At 41.6% G+C, this 18084-nt stretch overlaps 1 protein-coding gene across 1 annotated transcript; it reads left to right on the plus strand.

Annotated features, from left to right (window-relative positions):
* The first annotated feature begins 16784 nt into the window (after positions 1–16784).
* On the plus strand, positions 16785–18084 carry LOC122721505 (cell surface glycoprotein 1-like). Its single transcript, XM_043949347.1, has 2 exons — positions 16785–17514; positions 18017–18084. Exons 1-2 carry the CDS (start codon positions 16785–16787, stop codon positions 18082–18084), a joined length of 798 nt encoding a protein of 265 aa, XP_043805282.1.

Genomic DNA, 18084 nt, shown 5'->3' on the forward strand with positions numbered 1-18084 from the left:
GAGTAAAATAGTAGAACCACTGGCTGGTGCAGACCAGACGGAAGAAGGTGAAAAATAGATTGGCAAAGGGAGCGAAACCCCAGCACAAGTTGATGGATTCGAAGGAGCACATAAAAAGAATGGAGTTGGGCGAAAGCATACGGGGAGTTACCCCGAAATAACGAAAGACCTCGATGAAGAAGGGAGAAAAGGGGAGACCAAGCTGTGATCTCCCACTGGGGTCAAACAAACCCAGCGGCAGAAGAACGATCCTCTCGTTACGGTAAGGGGCCCCAATACAGTAAAGAGAGGTATCCAGGTATTCCCGAGAAAAGAAATGGAGAAGGGATTCAGATGTGATGCAAGACCTCAGATTCACAACATCAGGAAGTCTAGGGGCAGCCATTAGAGAAAGTAGAAGACGTACCTCGAAAAGATTTTGCAGAGGACGAGAGAGACAAAATACAGGGAGCAGGACAAAAGGAGAGTCTGAAGAAAATTGGAGATTTCGAATTTGAAAAAAGTAAAGGCAATGAAAGAACGTTTTGACAAGAGCCACCCTCGGGACGCGCGGTCATAATGAGGGCCTAGGGATTTAGCCCCTCATCACTCATGAAATAACTGCTGAGGAGGTAAAAGGGCAATTGATGACCGCTGGGCTTCTAACACCCTAGAGCGAGGCCGGGCCCTGAAGAAGAACATAGGCCCAAAGCCCTAAAAAAGAACATAGGCCCAAAGCCCATTAGGCCATACGCAAGTAGATCATGCCAACATCGCGCGATCCAGCCCCGTGATGTGAAGTAGACCGGACCGACCACATGCGCGGGTCTACCCAAGGAAAGTCTAGCCCGGTGACGTGACAAGAGGTAGAGAGAGCATGTTCAGTCACCTCGCAGCCGTGTCAGCACACACGCTGGAAGGAATTAAATGATCGCTTGGCATGGAGAGGTGCTCTGACTCGCCCGTATGTACGGGTCTAAGTGACAAAGACAAGTGGCACTGTAGCAATGTGGCAGTTATGCGTCACTAGAGGACAAAAGGAAAAAGGGATAAGGGGGAGAGACGTGATCCTCCCAAGCTAAGTTTACACTGATACTGTAAACCCTATTTTCGGGATCTCAGAACATCAATAGTAAAACAATTTCAGTTTGATATGGTTTAAGTCCTAAACTAATAGCTCATTTTCAATTGGTTCAGTTTGATACAATTCTTCGGGTCAGACCTCCAAAATCATGCACTCTCTTTTGGACCTTAGTTAGCTTCTTTTTAGTTAGAATTTGGACCTTAGTTAGCTTTTTTTAGTTAGAATTTGGACTTCGATTTTAATGTTAATTGAATTATCTTACTTTTCAACAAAGAAGAATTAAAAAAAAAAAAAAAAACGAGAAGACGAGTGAATTAGTTTTTTAAGATAAAGCACTGACCCATAAAATCACTTAAATCCATGCGGACATTAAAGATGTAGGATAAAAAGAATACGTTGGCTTGTAATACAATCAATTCATTTTCAAAATTTATGTAGTACTAATTTGGCAATATAATCGTTAAAAAGAATTTGGCAATATAACTCAACCATGCAGGCTGAGTTGCATGCGGTCCTTTATGGTCTAATGTTGGCATGGGGCATGGGTTATCATTGTCTGATTGTCGAAATGGATTTTAGAGCAGGTTTGATTCTGCTGTTGAATGATAACCGGGTAAACATTCGCCATTCCAATGTCCTCCTCCAGTGTTGCGAATTTTTGTGTTGTCCTTGGGAGGTTTCTTTCTGCCATGTTTAACTTGAAGGAAATCAAGTGGCTGACCGCCTGGCAAATATCGCAGTGAACTCTACTTTGACCGCTCATCAATTTCCACGACCTCTTAGTACAGTGATTGCTTTGCTACAACTTGTAGGGAGTTTCTTTCACTCGTGTTGTTTATAAGATTATCAATTTATTTTTTTTTGGGTGTATTCTCCTTTGCGTCCAAAAAAAAATTAGCAATATGACTAATTAATTATTTCAATTGATAATTATCTTAGTTTTTTTTAAAAAAAACTTAGTTTCTTTTAAAAAAAATTTACATGATCTAAAACTCATGTATAAAAGGTTTCTAATTAAGGTTCATACATAAAATAAAATTAAAACTAGATGAGTCTATCAGACAAACACAAAAAATTTAAACTTTAAAAATCCATTAATGTATACTAATTTAAAAATTTTATATAATTTAATTGAAACTGAAATTATAATCATAAAAAATTTTAATTATTTTAAAATAAAATTAAAATTAAATCGAAATTTTAAACTTTAAAAATCCATTAATGTAGATTGATTTAAAAATTTTATATGATTTAATTGAAACTGAAATTATAATCATAAAAAAATTTAATTATTTTAAAATAAAATTAAAATTAAATCGAAATTATAAATTGATTTGATTTGTAAATCAAATTGAATCATTAATTCCAAACTGAAATTAGCCCTCAACCGGCGCTTAGCCAAGGATGATAATAGGCTAGAAAAATAGCAAACACAAACACTAATAGCTTCCACAGGGAGTAACGGCTCAAGCTCGGCAGCTTTGATAAATTTTGAGGGTCATCATTCATCACTTTTTAAACCTGGTACATGATGTCAAAAGATGCCCATCGCTCAAACACAACTCTCCTCACCAATTACAAAAAAAAAAAAAAAAAAAAAAAAAAAAAACATTCAGAAGGCAAGATCTCCCAACTCTCTTTGTAGTACAACCTGTACGAAAACAACAAATTTAACAAAGTAATTATTTATAAACCCTTCGGTAAAAAAAAAAAATTATAAACTCTTCTCAAAGTTGCAAAGAAGAAAACGGGGTTTTTTACAAAATTAGGGACGGGGTAATTTTATTTGTGGATTTGGGGTCGGCTAAAACTAATTTACCGATTTGGGGTTCGCCTACCACATGGCAGGCGAAAAGAGGACCTGGCGCCTCTTTGACAGGCGCTAGACCCTAGCGCTTCTCAAAGAGGAGCCAGGTCACGCTTGGCTCCTCTTTGAGAGGCGCCAAGCGTGGTCAAAGAGGGCTGGCGCCTCGGGAATTGACAGACACAGGGCGTGGGCGTCTCGGGAATTTGAATCACGCGACCTGATCCTAGCGCCTCTTTAAGAGGCGCCGACCTCATCCTGGCGCCTCTTAAAGAGGCGCCAACCCCAACCCCTATAAATCCCCCTCCACCAATTTTCACCCCTGCTCATTTTCACTCCCTCTTGCTTTTAATTATTTCTTTTCGTGATGATTTATTTTTTCACTTCTTTTTTCCTTTCTGCTTCTGTTTTAAGTGATTTATGGCATATATTTATATTGTTCCAAAAGTTTTACGAGGTAAATTAGCTAAAAATAGAGTGAAAAAAATGTGAAAAAATTATATAAATTAAGAATAAACTCTCGGTAGTAATTTTTTTCAACATATTTTATGACTTAATTATTGTTTGTAAGAAATAATTTGTTCTGGTTATAATATGCGGAATATAGAAATGGTTAATGTTTTGATTAAAACTGTTTCATTGTGCTATTTTAAGATTTTAAATTTTATTTGGTCAAAACCTGAAATAGAAAATTATTCTGATATAGTCAATTATTATTTTCGTGTTTATGAAAAATTGGATTATGCACTTTGGATGCGTCTGTAATACAGTATTCCTATTTCGCAAAAAGAATTCTGTAAAAGAGAATAGAAGATTAAGAGGTACATATCTAGTTAAGTTTAATATTTAATTTAATGTATATTTACTTACTTATTAATTTCAGGAGGAGGCGAACGTACAAGTTACGAAGCGAATATGTATGATTATTTAGAACAAAGAAGGGGAAGAACATTTAAATCCGCTGAACGTTCAAGCGAAGGACGCAAATTTGGAAAATGTAAAAATAAATAGATAATTTAAAATTTATGTAAGTAGTTGTTAGTATTTTAAATTTGTAATATCTTTTTTATTTTAAAATATCTATTTTGTTGTGTTATGTATATTTAATATTAATATTTTTATTGTAACTTTATGAGTAAAAATTGTATTTAATCAATATTTAAAAGTAGGGTTTACATTAAAATGTATACAAAATAATGTGTAAATAATTGATCTTAAATAATAAGGTTTAAAATAAAAAAAGACATATTTAATTTAATTGTAAATAATTATAAATGCATAAAAAAATTTAAAGTATATTTAAAATTACAATTTAATTTACATATGTAAAATATTAAATTTTTAATAAAAGAACCACATACTATTAAATTATATTTGTTATTTTGATAATTCTAGAGAAAAAAAAATTGAGAGTTGTATTCATTTTATAAGCCACATTGCGATATAACTAAATTATGATTGGTTTTTATAAAATTTTTACTCATCTAGAAATTTTAATTTGAAATATTGTAATTAAAAAAATTACTACAACACCAATAAATTAAAAAAATTACTGCAACGTTTGTGGGAGATTCGATGCGAATTGAAAGCTTACTGTGGCCACCGTGAGTTGCCAATTCCAAAAGCTATATCGGCAGACATGGCTCGCAATACATGTAAAAAAGTAAAGAAGCTCAAGAATCAACTACTTAAGGAAATTACGCTTATGGAAATGAGACTGGATAAATATCATGCTCAAAAAAGTGAATTTCCAAGTGTATACGATGATAGTCAATTATCATGTTCCAGCAATTTCAACGTACTCGATAATGACCTGTCTGATTATAGTGACAATGATTGTGGCAATTTTATAAAATATTTGCCACATTGTCTACCGAAATGCTGTTGAAATGTCTACGTGCATTGATCGTGTTTTATAATATGTTAATATATTGACAATGATATGTCTATTTATTTTCCGAGCAACTGGTAGAAGATGGTTACTAGATTATGAATTTCCGTATATATGTTATTAGTTCACTTTTATGTACTCTCTGTAACGACCCGAAAATCGGACCGCCACCGGCGCTAGGATCCAGGTCGGCTTAAGGCTGCTGGGACCCGTAGCAAGCCTATCCTAAACTCAGTGTACCTGATAAATCCCATACATGATCAAACATAAATATAAAAACTGAAAAAGTTTCATTCCCTTACCAAGCTTGACCTGCAAAACATAGAACAGCACAACTCTATCCATTAACTGACATTACATCGCTATAGATTACATTAACTACTAATCCTTTACTTTACATCATGTCCACTACTCTATTACATACATGTCATACTCTAACTCAGCACTCTGCAGACTCTGACTCCCCACAGCTATCTCTGGCCCTGCAAAACTAGGGTTAAGGGAGGGGGATGAGCTAAAAAGCCCAGTGAGTAGAAACAATGAAAACAGTTCATTAATAACATGCTTTCATGAAATGCGTCACAGCACAAACATTTCACATCTCGGATTGAACATGACCTCAAAACTCCCTCTGTCAGCGCCCGGCCCCTCCCAGGAGCTCACACAAGTCTTTCATTGCTTAACAGATCGTGGGCTATTGAGATCGCCTTGGTCCATCCCCATCAACAAGAAATAATGCAATGCATCATATTCGTGTCTACTAATGCAATCACCCTATTGCATTCTCATGGTACTCATGGTGCATGAAACTTTCATGCACTATGTCTGAAAATATAGAACCCACTCTCATAGGGTCAGCATATCACAAGTCAGCCTTGGTTCAACACATTTCTCATCAAGAAACATAAACCAGGATCATGCATAACAAGGGATAAATCATACACTAGGGCAAAGCACAACTCTATCCATTAACTGACATTACATCGCTATAGATTACATTAACTACTAATCCTTTACTTTACATCATGTCCACTACTCTATTACATACACGTCATACTCTAACTCAGCTGTAACGACCCGGAAACTGATACCCCTCTGTAACGGCCCGAACCGCCATCGGCGCTAGGATCCAGATCGGCTTAAGGCCGCCGGGACCCGTAGCAAGCCAAACATACCTCCTATCACCTGGTCAAATCCCATACATGATCAAAACTTTAACATAAAAACTGGAACATCTGATGTAATTACCGAGCTTGACCTGTATGCAACATAACTGAAACATAAAAGGACCCCCTACTAGAGCCCTCATCAAAACTCTAGCTGGGTCAACATAACATACATCAAGCTGGGATTACATCCAAAGAACTAGAACCTAACCTGTGCATGCCTCAAACCACAAACATAAGACCTCCTCTAGGGTCCTCATCCATTACCATAGCGTGGTAAACAACACATGCCACAAGATTAGTTCAAACATAACTCAACAATAAACCAAAACATACATCATGTATTAAACAGGGACCAACCAAGTCTCAGGGCCAAGCACAGTACTAATCCATAAATATAACTCCAATTAACCTTACATTTCAATAACTCAGTTACATTACATCATGTCCACACTAACAGTACTAATCTATAACTATTACAAAAGCATAACCTCTGCTCTTGAGACTTCCCGATCAACCTCAAACCTGCAACACTGGGGTTAGGGGAGAGGGGTGAGCTAAAAAGCCCAGTGAGTAGAAACATAGAAAACAGTTCATTAATTACATGCTCTCATGAAATGCGTCATATCACAAAGAAATCACATAACTGTATCTTGTCCGTCTCGGGGTTCATGCAGATAAATATTCCCCACGGACTGTTTTTGAGAGTTCCTTTTTGCTAGCATCCTTTACTCTCAAGGATCGGACATGACCTCAAAATTCCCTCTGTCGGTGCCCGGCTCCCCCAAGGAAGCTCACACAGGACTTTCACATACATGACAGGGTACCAAATCCACAGAGAGCTCACCAGGACTTTCCTATATGTACTTGTCCGGCTCTCAAAGGACTTACCCAAGACTCAATGACAGAAATGGGCTATTGAAGTCGCCTTGGTCCAAACCTCCTGAATCAACATCAAATAATGCAATGCGCCATATTCGTGAAACTAGTGCAATCAGCCTATTACATATAATCATGATGCATGAACATGCTTTAGGCATTTGATTTTATAAAATAAAAGATTTAGTTAGTTCTACTCACCTCTGGCAGACGCTGAACTTGCTCTGCACAGCTAACACTACTGGCCTCCTCGGTCTCTCGGGTCCGATCCTACACAGGTGGACTCGAATGAGGTGCCAAACATACTCTAAACAACTCATAAACAACTCCCCAAAAACCCCTCTAAACATCACTGAAACATGCATAGTAAACAACCAAGAAACGGCTGGACAGGGCACTTTCGGCGGCACCTTCGGTGGCCGAAAGCCCCTTCCAGAGACGAAACTCGGGTAGGTTCGGCGGCAGGTTCGGCGGCCGAAACCCCAGGACAGAAATGAAACTCAGCCTTCGGGGGCACGTTCGGCAGCCGAAAGACTGCCTCCCATGCAGGTTCGGCAGCCGAAACTCCTTTCGGCGGCCGAACCTGGTCCCCTCTGGACGACAGGTCCGATTCTGCCAAGCCAAAAACCAAACTCAATACACCCAAATCCTTACATACTCTCTCCCAAACATGCATACTCACTCCCACATGCATAAAGGGGCATAAACTAACTTAAAACCCCAACAAAACATCAGGTAATCATACATTGGCACAAAACTCACATAAACCCTATCATGCATATCTACCCAAACACATGCATCAAATCTCCTTAAAACTTACTTAAAACTCAATAAAACATAAAGAAAAGCAGAGATCTACACTAACCTCTTGGAGATCGAGGGTTGGTGTGACCCGAACCTTGGAGATGTGGAGGAAACTAGCTCCGGGGTCTCCAAGCTCCAAATCCTTGATCCAAGCTTAAAACTCTTCAAAACCAAGGATAAAACTCATAACACTTTGGAAAGTCAAAGGAAAACTTGAAATTGACCAAGGGAGGACATGAACTCACCTTAGCCCGAGAATGGGGAGAAAACTCGCCCATTTTCGGTCTGAGGCCTTTTATAGGCGACCGGCTGAGCCACCTTCGGCGGCCAAACCAGCACCCTAAAGTCCCCCATGTTCGGCGGCCGAACTTGAGGTTCGGTAGCCGAACCTGGTTTCTGCCCAACTAAACTTTCGGAAGCCAAAAGTCCATCCGAAACCATCTCATGTTCGGCGGCCGAACATCACCTTCGGCGGCCGAACCTGGGTTCTTCCTCCTTGGCCTTTTCTCTTCAAAACTAAATTTTCTTTCAATTAAAACCCTTAAAATCATTTGAAAATATTTTTAGAAAACACATTCTACCCTTCTAGAGAGATCCAACACCCTAGATTCCACTGGAAGGTAGGAATCCCGATGCCGGATTCTAGCCGGGTATTACATCAGCACTCTGCAGACTCTGACTCCCCATAGCTATCTCTGGCCCTGCAAAACTAGGGTTAAGGGAGGGGGATGAGCTAAAAAGCCCAGTGAGTAGAAACAATGAAAACAGTTCATTAATAACATGCTTTCATGAAATGCGTCACAGCACAAACATTTCACATCTCGGATTGGACATGACCTCAAAACTCCCTCTGTCAGCGCCCGGCCCCTCCCAGGAGCTCACACAGGTCTTTCATTACTTAACAGATCGTGGGCTATTGAGATCGCCTTGGTCCATCCCCATCAACAAGAAATAATGCAATGCATCATATTCGTGTCTACTAATGCAATCACCCTATTGCATTCTCATGGTACTCATGGTGCATGAAACATGCTAAAAGCATTAACTTCTCAAGTTAAAACATTAAGTTAGTTCCACTCACCTCTGGCAGACGCTGGACTGACTCTGCAACAGCTAACACTGACGGCCTCCTCCATCCCTCGGGTCCGAACCTACACAGGTGGACTCGAATGAGGTGCCAAACACACTCTAAACAACTAATAAACAACTCCCCAAAAACCCCCCTAAAACATCCTTAAGCATGCATGGAAAACAAGCAAAGAAAAGCTGGACAGGGCATCTTCGGCGGCACCTTCGGCAGCCGAACCCTCTCTCCAGAGACGAAACTCGGGTACTTTCGGCGGCACCTTCGGCGGCCGAAAGTCCCTTTCATATCCGAAAGTCTAAACTTTCGGGGGCAAGGTTCGGGGGTTGAAAGACCTTCCAGAGCCGAAAGTCATTAACCTTAGGCGGCATGTTCGGCGGCCGAACCTTCCCTCCAGAGACGAAAGTCCCATCTTTCGAGGGCAAGGTTAGGCAGCTGATCAAGCATAAATTAGCCACATTTTTATTATCTTTTTTATTGTTTATTTACACATTTTTTAGTTTAATTTATGGTTTCTATCTTGTTTTTACAGAAAAGGAAAGAATTGGAAAATTGGAGAAAAAGTGCAGAAAATTGACAGAAAAGTGATTGGGTCAGTGATTTGCCCAGTGATCTGCCCAGTTCAAGCTGAAGCAGAAATCTGGAGGCAACAGGCAGAAGTGATATGGGCAGTGATTTGCCCAGGACACTGGCCAAATCACTCGCAGAAGACAGAGAGAACTGACTGGCAGAAACGTGATCAGGTCTGTGATTTGCCCAATCCCTTGAAGAAACTGGTCAAATCGCCGGGCAAATCACTTCGACAGCAGAAAATACAGCAGAGCGGGAAATTGTTCAGAAAACCGAATTTCAAGTTTTCAGAAGTCCAAATCCAACTCAATCACTACCAAAACAATTCCAAGAGCCACGAAAGAGTTTCTCACCTAAGGAATTCCAGTTGCAATTAAATTCAACATCAAAAGAGGAGTCACAAGCCAAATTAAAAAGGGATTTCAAAACCCTAGAAGGATGGAACTCTTCAACTATAAAAGGGCAACCTCCAAACTAGCAAAGGCATCTTCTGCTGAGGAATTGAACTCGCCAGAAACTCTCCAGCATCTTCCTTTTTCTTTTCCTTTCATCTTTTTTGTGTATTTAGTCCACCATGAGTGGCTAAACTCTTTTCTTTTCTAGTTGAAGTTGGTGAATTTCAGATTTTGTGATGAATTGGGAGATTTAAATCTCCATTGTTAAACTTCTATTTATTTTCAATATTTATGCAATTTGAGCTTTCCATAAATATTACTTTGCTTTTAGAATCAATAAGGGCCCATTGCTTTTAAATTGCTTAAGTAATATTGTTTGAATGATTTAGGTCCGTAATTGCTTAGGTTGTTCAAATACACATTTAATCAAATTGCATAATCTAAACTTGACCACGCGGTTGGCAAGGTTAGAATTAGGTTTCTCTAAGTCTTAATGCAGTTAACAGTTGTTCGATGCTATAATGCCCCAAGGACGTTCCTTGGCAACTTGTTAACTAGTGTTTGATTAGCGAACGTTTCCTAATCAAACTAGAACTAAGGAGGAATTTGGATTGTGAGAAGCGTCTTCCACATCCAAAACTAATTTATTGAGATAAATAGGAGTATTAAAGAATCAATGATCAATTCTAAACAATCTGAAATAGAACCATACTTCAACTAGAAGCTTTTCTCTTATTGATTTACTCATCTTTAAATTATTGCTTTCTTTTGTTATTTAGTGTTAATCCTCCAACTCAAAACCCCCCTCTTTTAATTATTTGTTATTTACTTAACTTGGTTATTATTAGGAAGATCTTTAGTGTTAACTCCCTGTGGTTCGACCCTATTGCCACTATCTACAAGTTTATTGTTGATTGTTTAATAGGTTTATTTTTTACGGCTTCGACAACCGCCTATCAAAAATTGGCGCCGTTGCCGGGGAGTTGATTTAAACTAACGTATTTTCCCTTTATGACCAGGTCTGGCCGTAAAGACACTCTTCTTTACGACCCGGAGATTGAAAAGACTGCCAAGAGCTTAAGGAAGCAAGCAAATTTGAGGAACCAAGCCTCAAGACCATCTTCATCAACAACACCATCTCACAGACCACCTACTGCCCCTGCTGAAGAAATTTCTGCACCAGCAGAAACTTCCACCACCGCACCTGCTACAGCAGAATTTTTACCAGAAACTGAATTTCTGGTCATGGCAGAAAATCCAGCAATGGCAGCACCACCTGCTGCACATGTAGAAGCTGAAAATCAAGCAAGAAACGTGCCCATCCAAGCACCTCAGCCACGGGAAAGAACTCTCGGAGAGTTGGCCGAACTAGCAGGAGATCAAGCACCCTTATGCATTGAATATCCCCTATTGACAGCACCATTCGAGCTAAGGACAGGTATGATTCATCTCCTTCCTAAATTCAGAGGCCTAGAGAATGAAGATCCTCACAAGCATTTGAAGGCATTCCACGTTGTGTGCTCAACTATGAGACCTCAAGGCATTCCAGAAGATGATATCAAGCTTAGAGCCTTCCCTTTTTCCCTTGAAGACTATGCCAAAGAATGGCTATTCTACTTGCCACCCGGATCCATCACATCATGGGCTGATATGGTAAGAGCATTCTTGAGAAAATTCTTTCCAACCTCAAAAGCCATAGGCATCCGTCGAGAAATAAGTGGCATAAAGCAAAAGCACTCTGAAGGCTTGTATGAGTATTGGGAGAGGTTCAAAAAGTTGTGCACAAGCTGCCCTCGGCATGATATTTCTGACCAATCTCTCATTGAGTACTTCTATGGAGGTTTGCTACCCTCGGAGAGAAAATTTATTGACGCAGCCTGTGGAGGAACAATTGAAAAAAAATCACCTCGAGAGATGAGGGACTTGATTTCCTCCATGGCTGCAGCTTCTCAACAATTTGGAGACCAAGAGCTGCCAACAAGGAATGTAAATGAGGTGAGTAATTCCATTTTATCATCCCAACTTTCTGAACTCACCAATGCTGTTCGAAGCCTTGTTGTGAGTCAAACCCAACAAGTCCAGCAGATTCAGCAACCCAAGACATGTGGAATATGTGCCAACAACCACCCAACTGATCTATGTCCTTCCCTTCAAGAGGAGGACCAGCAAGTCAATGCTGTTGGAGGTTTTAATGGACAAAGATGGTATGATCCCTATGCAAATACTTACAATCCAGGTTGGAGGGACCATCCAAATTTCAGTTATGCAAGGGGACAACAATATCCAAGTTACCAGCAAAGAAATCAAGCTCAAGCTGCACCTCAAAATTCTAATGCATCTCTTGAAGAGATTGTGAAAAATTTGGCAAATACTGTGCAGAATCTTGAGAAACAAATGGGGCAAATGGCTTCATCCTTAAACAAAATTGAATCACAAGGAAAGCTACCTTCCCAAACTGAGATAAATCCAAGGCAAAATGCTAGTGCCATCACATTGAGGAGTGGAAAGGAGTTGCAAGACAATAGGGCTGAAAAAGTGCAAAAACAGGGCATGGAAGAAATTCTGCCAGAAAGTGATCAGGGCAGTGATTTGCCCAGTTTGCTCGTAGAAACTGACCCGATCGCTGGGCAAACTAAGCTGTCCAGCAGTGATTTGCCCAATTCTCCAGAGAAGGCAGAAAGTGATTTGCCTGAATCAACAGACCAGGCAGAATCCAGCCAAAGGCAGAAACAGCAACCTATGGAGAAATTCAAGGTACCTCCTCCCTTCCCAAAGAGATTTGCAAGGTCCCAAAAGGAGAAAGAAGAAAAAGAGATACTTGAGACACTCCGCAAGGTGGAAATCAACATTCCCCTACTTGATGTTGTAAAGCAAATCCCAAGGTATGCCAAGTTTCTCAAAGAGCTATGTACCAACCGAAGGAAACTTGCTGAACATGAAAAGGTAAGTGTGGGGGAGTGTGTTTCAGCTGTCATCCAAAGGAAACTACCAGTCAAATGCAAAGATAGAGGAATGTTTGCGGTTTCATGCAAAATAGGCAATGTGGGAATAAAGAAGGCCATGTGTGACCTTGGAGCTTCAATAAATGTCATGCCTCTGTCTATTTTTAACTTGTTGAATGCAGGTACACTCAAGGGAACCAGCATTGTGATCCAATTGGCTGACCGATCCATTGTCTACCCCAAGGGAGTGCTAGAAGATGTGTTGGTACAAATGGACCAATTAGTCTTTCCAGCAGATTTTTATGTTATTGACATGGAGGAAGACAAGAGCAACACCACCTCTGATATCTTACTTGGGAGACCATTCTTGAGCACAGCAAGAACAAAAATTGATGTGCATGATGGCACATTGACTATGGAGTTTGAAGGGGAAGTTATCAAATTTAATGTTTATAATGCCATGAAATTCCCCAATGATGTTTCTCCTGTTTATGGCCTTGATGTTATTGATGATTTAAGTCAAGAAATTTTTGATTTTGATCAAGAAAACTTACTTTATGAAGGTCTTTGCAGGAAAGGAAAAGTGGACAGCAACATCACTGAAGCAGAAAAAACAGCAGACTGCTGTAACTTGCTGGATGTGGGTGATTTGCCCAGTGATTTGCCCAGAACACCAGAAAATCTGCTCAAATCACAGCTCAAATCGGACAGCAGGCAGACAGAAAACCAGCAGACAGAAAATGCACCAGAACTGAAACCCTTGCCTAACCACCTCAAATATGCCTACTTGGGAGCTAGAAATACACTTCCAGTAATCATCTCCAACCAGCTCAGCCAAGAAGAAGAGGAAAAGCTCCTGGATGTGTTGAGGAAACACAAGAAGGCAATTGGGTGGACGTTGGAAGACATAAAGGGTATCTCACCCTCAACATGCATGCATCGGATACTTATGGAGGATGAGTGCAAACCTGTTCGTGAGGCACAAAGAAGGTTGAATCCACCTATGATGGAGGTTGTAAAGAAGGAGATTGTGAAGCTCCTAGACATTGGGGTAATTTACCCCATTTCTGACAGTAAATGGGTAAGTCCCATCCATGTGGTACCAAAGAAGACCGGGATTACCATTGTCCCTAATTCTGAAGGAGAGCTCGTACCCACTCGTGTACAAAATGGGTGGAGAGTTTGCATGGACTACAGGAAGCTCAACACAGCCACAAGGAAGGACCACTTTCCCTTGCCCTTCATGGACCAAATGCTTGAGAGACTTGCTGGAAAAAGCCATTACTGCCTCCTTGATGGATATTCTGGATTTTATCAAATCCCCGTTGCACCTGAAGATCAAGAGAAGACCACTTTCACATGCCCATTTGGCACCTTCGCATTTAGGAGGATGCCCTTCGGTCTTTGCAATGCACCAGCCACTTTCCAAAGGTGCATGATGAGCATTTTTTCTGACTATGTGGAGAGGATCATTGAAGTCTTCATGGATGACTTTACGGTGTATGGCAACTCATTCCATGAATGCCTAGCCAACTTGGAGAAGATACTTCAAAGGTGTTTGGAGACAAACTTGGTTCTCAACTATGAGAAGTGCCACTTCATGGTCAGCCATGGCTTAATCTTAGGCCATATTGTTTCAGCAAAAGGGATTGAGGTGGACAAAGCCAAAATTGACACCATCAAAAATCTGCCCTACCCAACCAGCATTAGGGAGATTCGATCATTCCTTGGACATGCTGGTTTTTACAGGAGGTTTATCAAGGATTTTTCTAAAATAACTCAGCCTCTTTGCAGATTGTTACAGCAGGATGTACCATTCAACTTTGATGACAGCTGCAAATCAGCCTTTGATTTGATCAAATCACTCCTAATTTCTGCCCCAGTCATCCAGCCACCTGATTGGACCCTTCCATTTGAGATCATGTGTGATGCCAGCAACTTTGCTATAGGTGCAGTATTGGAACAGCGCATAGGTAACTCTCCTCATGTCATTCACTATGCCTCATGCACCCTAGATGCTGCACAATGCAATTATTCCACCACGGAAAAAGAGTTGCTGGCTGTTGTGTTTGCATTGGAAAAGTTTAGACCCTACCTACTTGGTACAAAGGTGATTATATACTCAGATCATGCTGCAATAAGGTATTTAATCAAGAAAAAGGAGTCCAAACCAAGGCTTGTGAGATGGATATTGCTGTTACAAGAGTTTGACTTGGAGATCCGTGACAAGAAAGGCAAGGAGAACCTTGTGGCTGATCACCTCAGCAGAATTCTGACCGAGATAGAGACATGCCCCATCAATGAGACCTTCCCTGATGAGCACCTCTTTGCTGTCCAAGAAGAGGAACCATGGTATGCTGATATTGTTAATTTCCTTGCCATAGGTGATTTGCCCACTGATTTGCCCAAACACATAAGAGACAAGATCAAGAAAGAGGCAAGGTATTATGTGTGGGATGAGCCTTACCTATGGAAGCATTGTGCAGACCAAGTCATAAGGAGATGCATCCCAAACCATGAGATCACATCTGTCCTAACTTTCTGCCACTCTTACAGCTGTGGAGGTCACTTTGGGCCATGCAAGACAGCCTTGAAAGTTCTTGAAAGTGGGTTATTTTGGCCTAACATTTTTAGAGATGCTTATTTATTTTGTAGGTCATGTGCAAGATGCCAACAAATAGGAAACCTTGGCAAAAGAAGTGAAATGCCACAAGCACCCATCATGGTGTGTGAAATCTTTGACATATGGGGCATTGACTTCATGGGACCATTCCCACCTTCCTTTGGCAACACCTACATACTACTTGCTGTGGATTATGTGTCCAAATGGATTGAAGCCAAAGCAATAAGAGCTGATGATGCAAAAACAGTGGGTGATTTTGTAAAATCCCACATTTTCTCAAGATTTGGACTGCCCAAAGCCATAATCAGTGACCGAGGCACCCATTTTTGCAACAAGGTAGTAGAAACTCTCCTCAAGAAGCACCATGTCATCCATAGAACATCTACTGCCTATCATCCTCAAACAAATGGGCTGGCTGAAGTATCAAATAGGGAGATCAAGTCCATCTTGGAGAAAACGGTCTGCCCAAATCGCAAAGACTGGAGTACACGCCTCAATGATGCCTTATGGGCATATAGAACAGCATATAAAACTCCAATTGGGATGTCTCCATATAGGCTGATTTATGGGAAAGCATGCCATCTACCTGTGGAACTTGAACATAAAGCCTATTGGGCTGTGAAGAGCTGTAATCTTGATGAAAAAGAAGCTGGAGTTAACAGAAAATTACAGATTCAAGAGCTTGAGGAGATCCGGCGTGATGCCTATGAAGCTTCATGGGATTACAAAACAAAGACTAAAGCCTTCCATGATAAGAATATCTCCAGAAAACACTTCCAGGTTGGTGATAAAGTCTTGCTTTTTGATTCCAGGTTCAAATTATTCCCTGGAAAGCTTCGGTCTAGGTGGATTGGGCCATTCTTGGTTGAGCATGTTTATCCACATGGAGCTGTTGACATACGGAGTCCACAAACAAGCGAAGTTTTCAAAGTTAATGGGCATCGTTTGAAGAGATTCTATGAAGGTTTTACTGTCCATGTTGTGGAGGAGGTCCCCTTGGATCCCCCTTCCCAAGACTGCTGAGCAAGACACTGAAGTCCAGCCCAAGACAGAAAACAGGGCGCTACTGGGAGGCAGCCCAGAGACAGTGATTTGCCTAGTGATTTGCCCATTGCTTACCCAAATCGCCGGGCAAATCGACTGAATGTACCATAATCACAAGTGATCAGGACAGTGATTTGCCCAATTGCCCAGATAATGTGACCAGATCACCGGTCCCATCGCAAAATCAAGCACACCATCAGCAAAGGGCGTGAACAGTACCAGCCCCGCAACTGCAAAGGAGGAGTGATCTGGCCAAAATTATTTGCCCACCGCTTGCCCAAATCACTGGGCAAATCACCCTGTCAATAATCCAGAGGGCCAGCATTAAATGATCAGGGCAGATCACATACCCTAATCACTTTAAGTAGTCTTTTCTTTTATTTTAAATTTTTACGCTAAACTACTGTTTTTATCTCTTCTACTTCTTCAAGCTTTCTCCTCTCCGACCACCACTCACCCACCGGCAAACTCAAGACCACCATGGTCCGAATCAAGATGAAGGCCACCGGCGGACCGTTCATGTGGAAGAAACTAGGGCTGCCGAAACCCATCCCCTATGACAGTGACGATGAAGCGTGGGATAACACTCCACCAGCCACCACCAGCACCGAAACGCCACCGGTTACTGAACCAGTGACCGAACGCACCGACTCACCGGCCGCTCAGACATATCGCCGGCAAAAGAAACGGCAAAGAACGCCGCCACCCACATCCCCAATAGCCCCGACGGTGAACCCTAAGGGCGAAACGCCACCAAAAGCCACCACTTCCTCCGGCCGCGGCCAGAAACGGCCAAGAACTCAGTTGCCACCTCCACCGCCGAGATCAGAGTCAGAACCAGGAACCACCATTGCCACACATCCCGCAGGTCATGAGGACGGCGATGTACCCACTAATGTGCCCAGCAATATGCCCACTAATGCGCCCACTAATACGCCCAGTGATTTCACCAGCAATGTGCCAAGCGCTATGCCCAGCGATGTGCCCACTGATGCGCCCACGGACCTGCCAAGTGATATGCCCACTGATGCGCCCAGCAATGCGCCAAACGCTAGCGATGTGCCCACTGATGTGCCCACTGATGCGCCCACAGACTTACCCAATGACACACTCAGCGATATGCCTAGCAATTTGCCCAGCGATTTGCCCAGGCCAGCATACCCAGATCACATCGTCAAATCACTGACATTCAACAAAATTTCTGAGCGCACCAGGTTGCTTAAAGTTTCATCCCTACCATATCACCCAGGTAAGTATATCCACCATGCCACCCTTGGAGCACTGAGACTCCATTCCCAAGTACGTTCTCTCATCTCTGCTATTGGCTGGGACACCTTTTTCCTCCTGCGCATGCCCTCCTTCCTTGAACTCACACATGAGTTCTTCACCACGTTCTATTTTGATAAACCTGCCATGCATAACATACACACACCAGGCACTATTGGATTTAGGTTATTGGGGAAGCGATTTCGCTTATCCCTGCAGGAATTCGGCATAGCCATGGGCTGTGAATGCCCTCAGTCCACCTGGGACTTCCCTGCTGAGTTTGATCCAAGCTCTGTGTACTTGGAATTAAGTGACAGTCCACCAGACTCCTACTCACCCACAAGGTCCAAGGACCTTTACCTCAGAAACCCCAGCCTGAAATACCTCCACAAATTCCTGGCTTACACATTTTCTGGGAGGAAGGATGCCTCCAACATCCTGACCAGAACTGAGTTATATATTCTTTGGTGCATGCACACACATAGGAAAATACATCTGGGATACTGGGTTGCTACCCAACTATCTAGCATCATTCAGTATAACAGGCCACTGA

The sequence above is a fragment of the Manihot esculenta genome, chromosome 13 (genome assembly GCF_001659605.2).
Source record: "Manihot esculenta cultivar AM560-2 chromosome 13, M.esculenta_v8, whole genome shotgun sequence".
Classification (NCBI taxonomy): domain Eukaryota; kingdom Viridiplantae; phylum Streptophyta; class Magnoliopsida; order Malpighiales; family Euphorbiaceae; genus Manihot; species Manihot esculenta.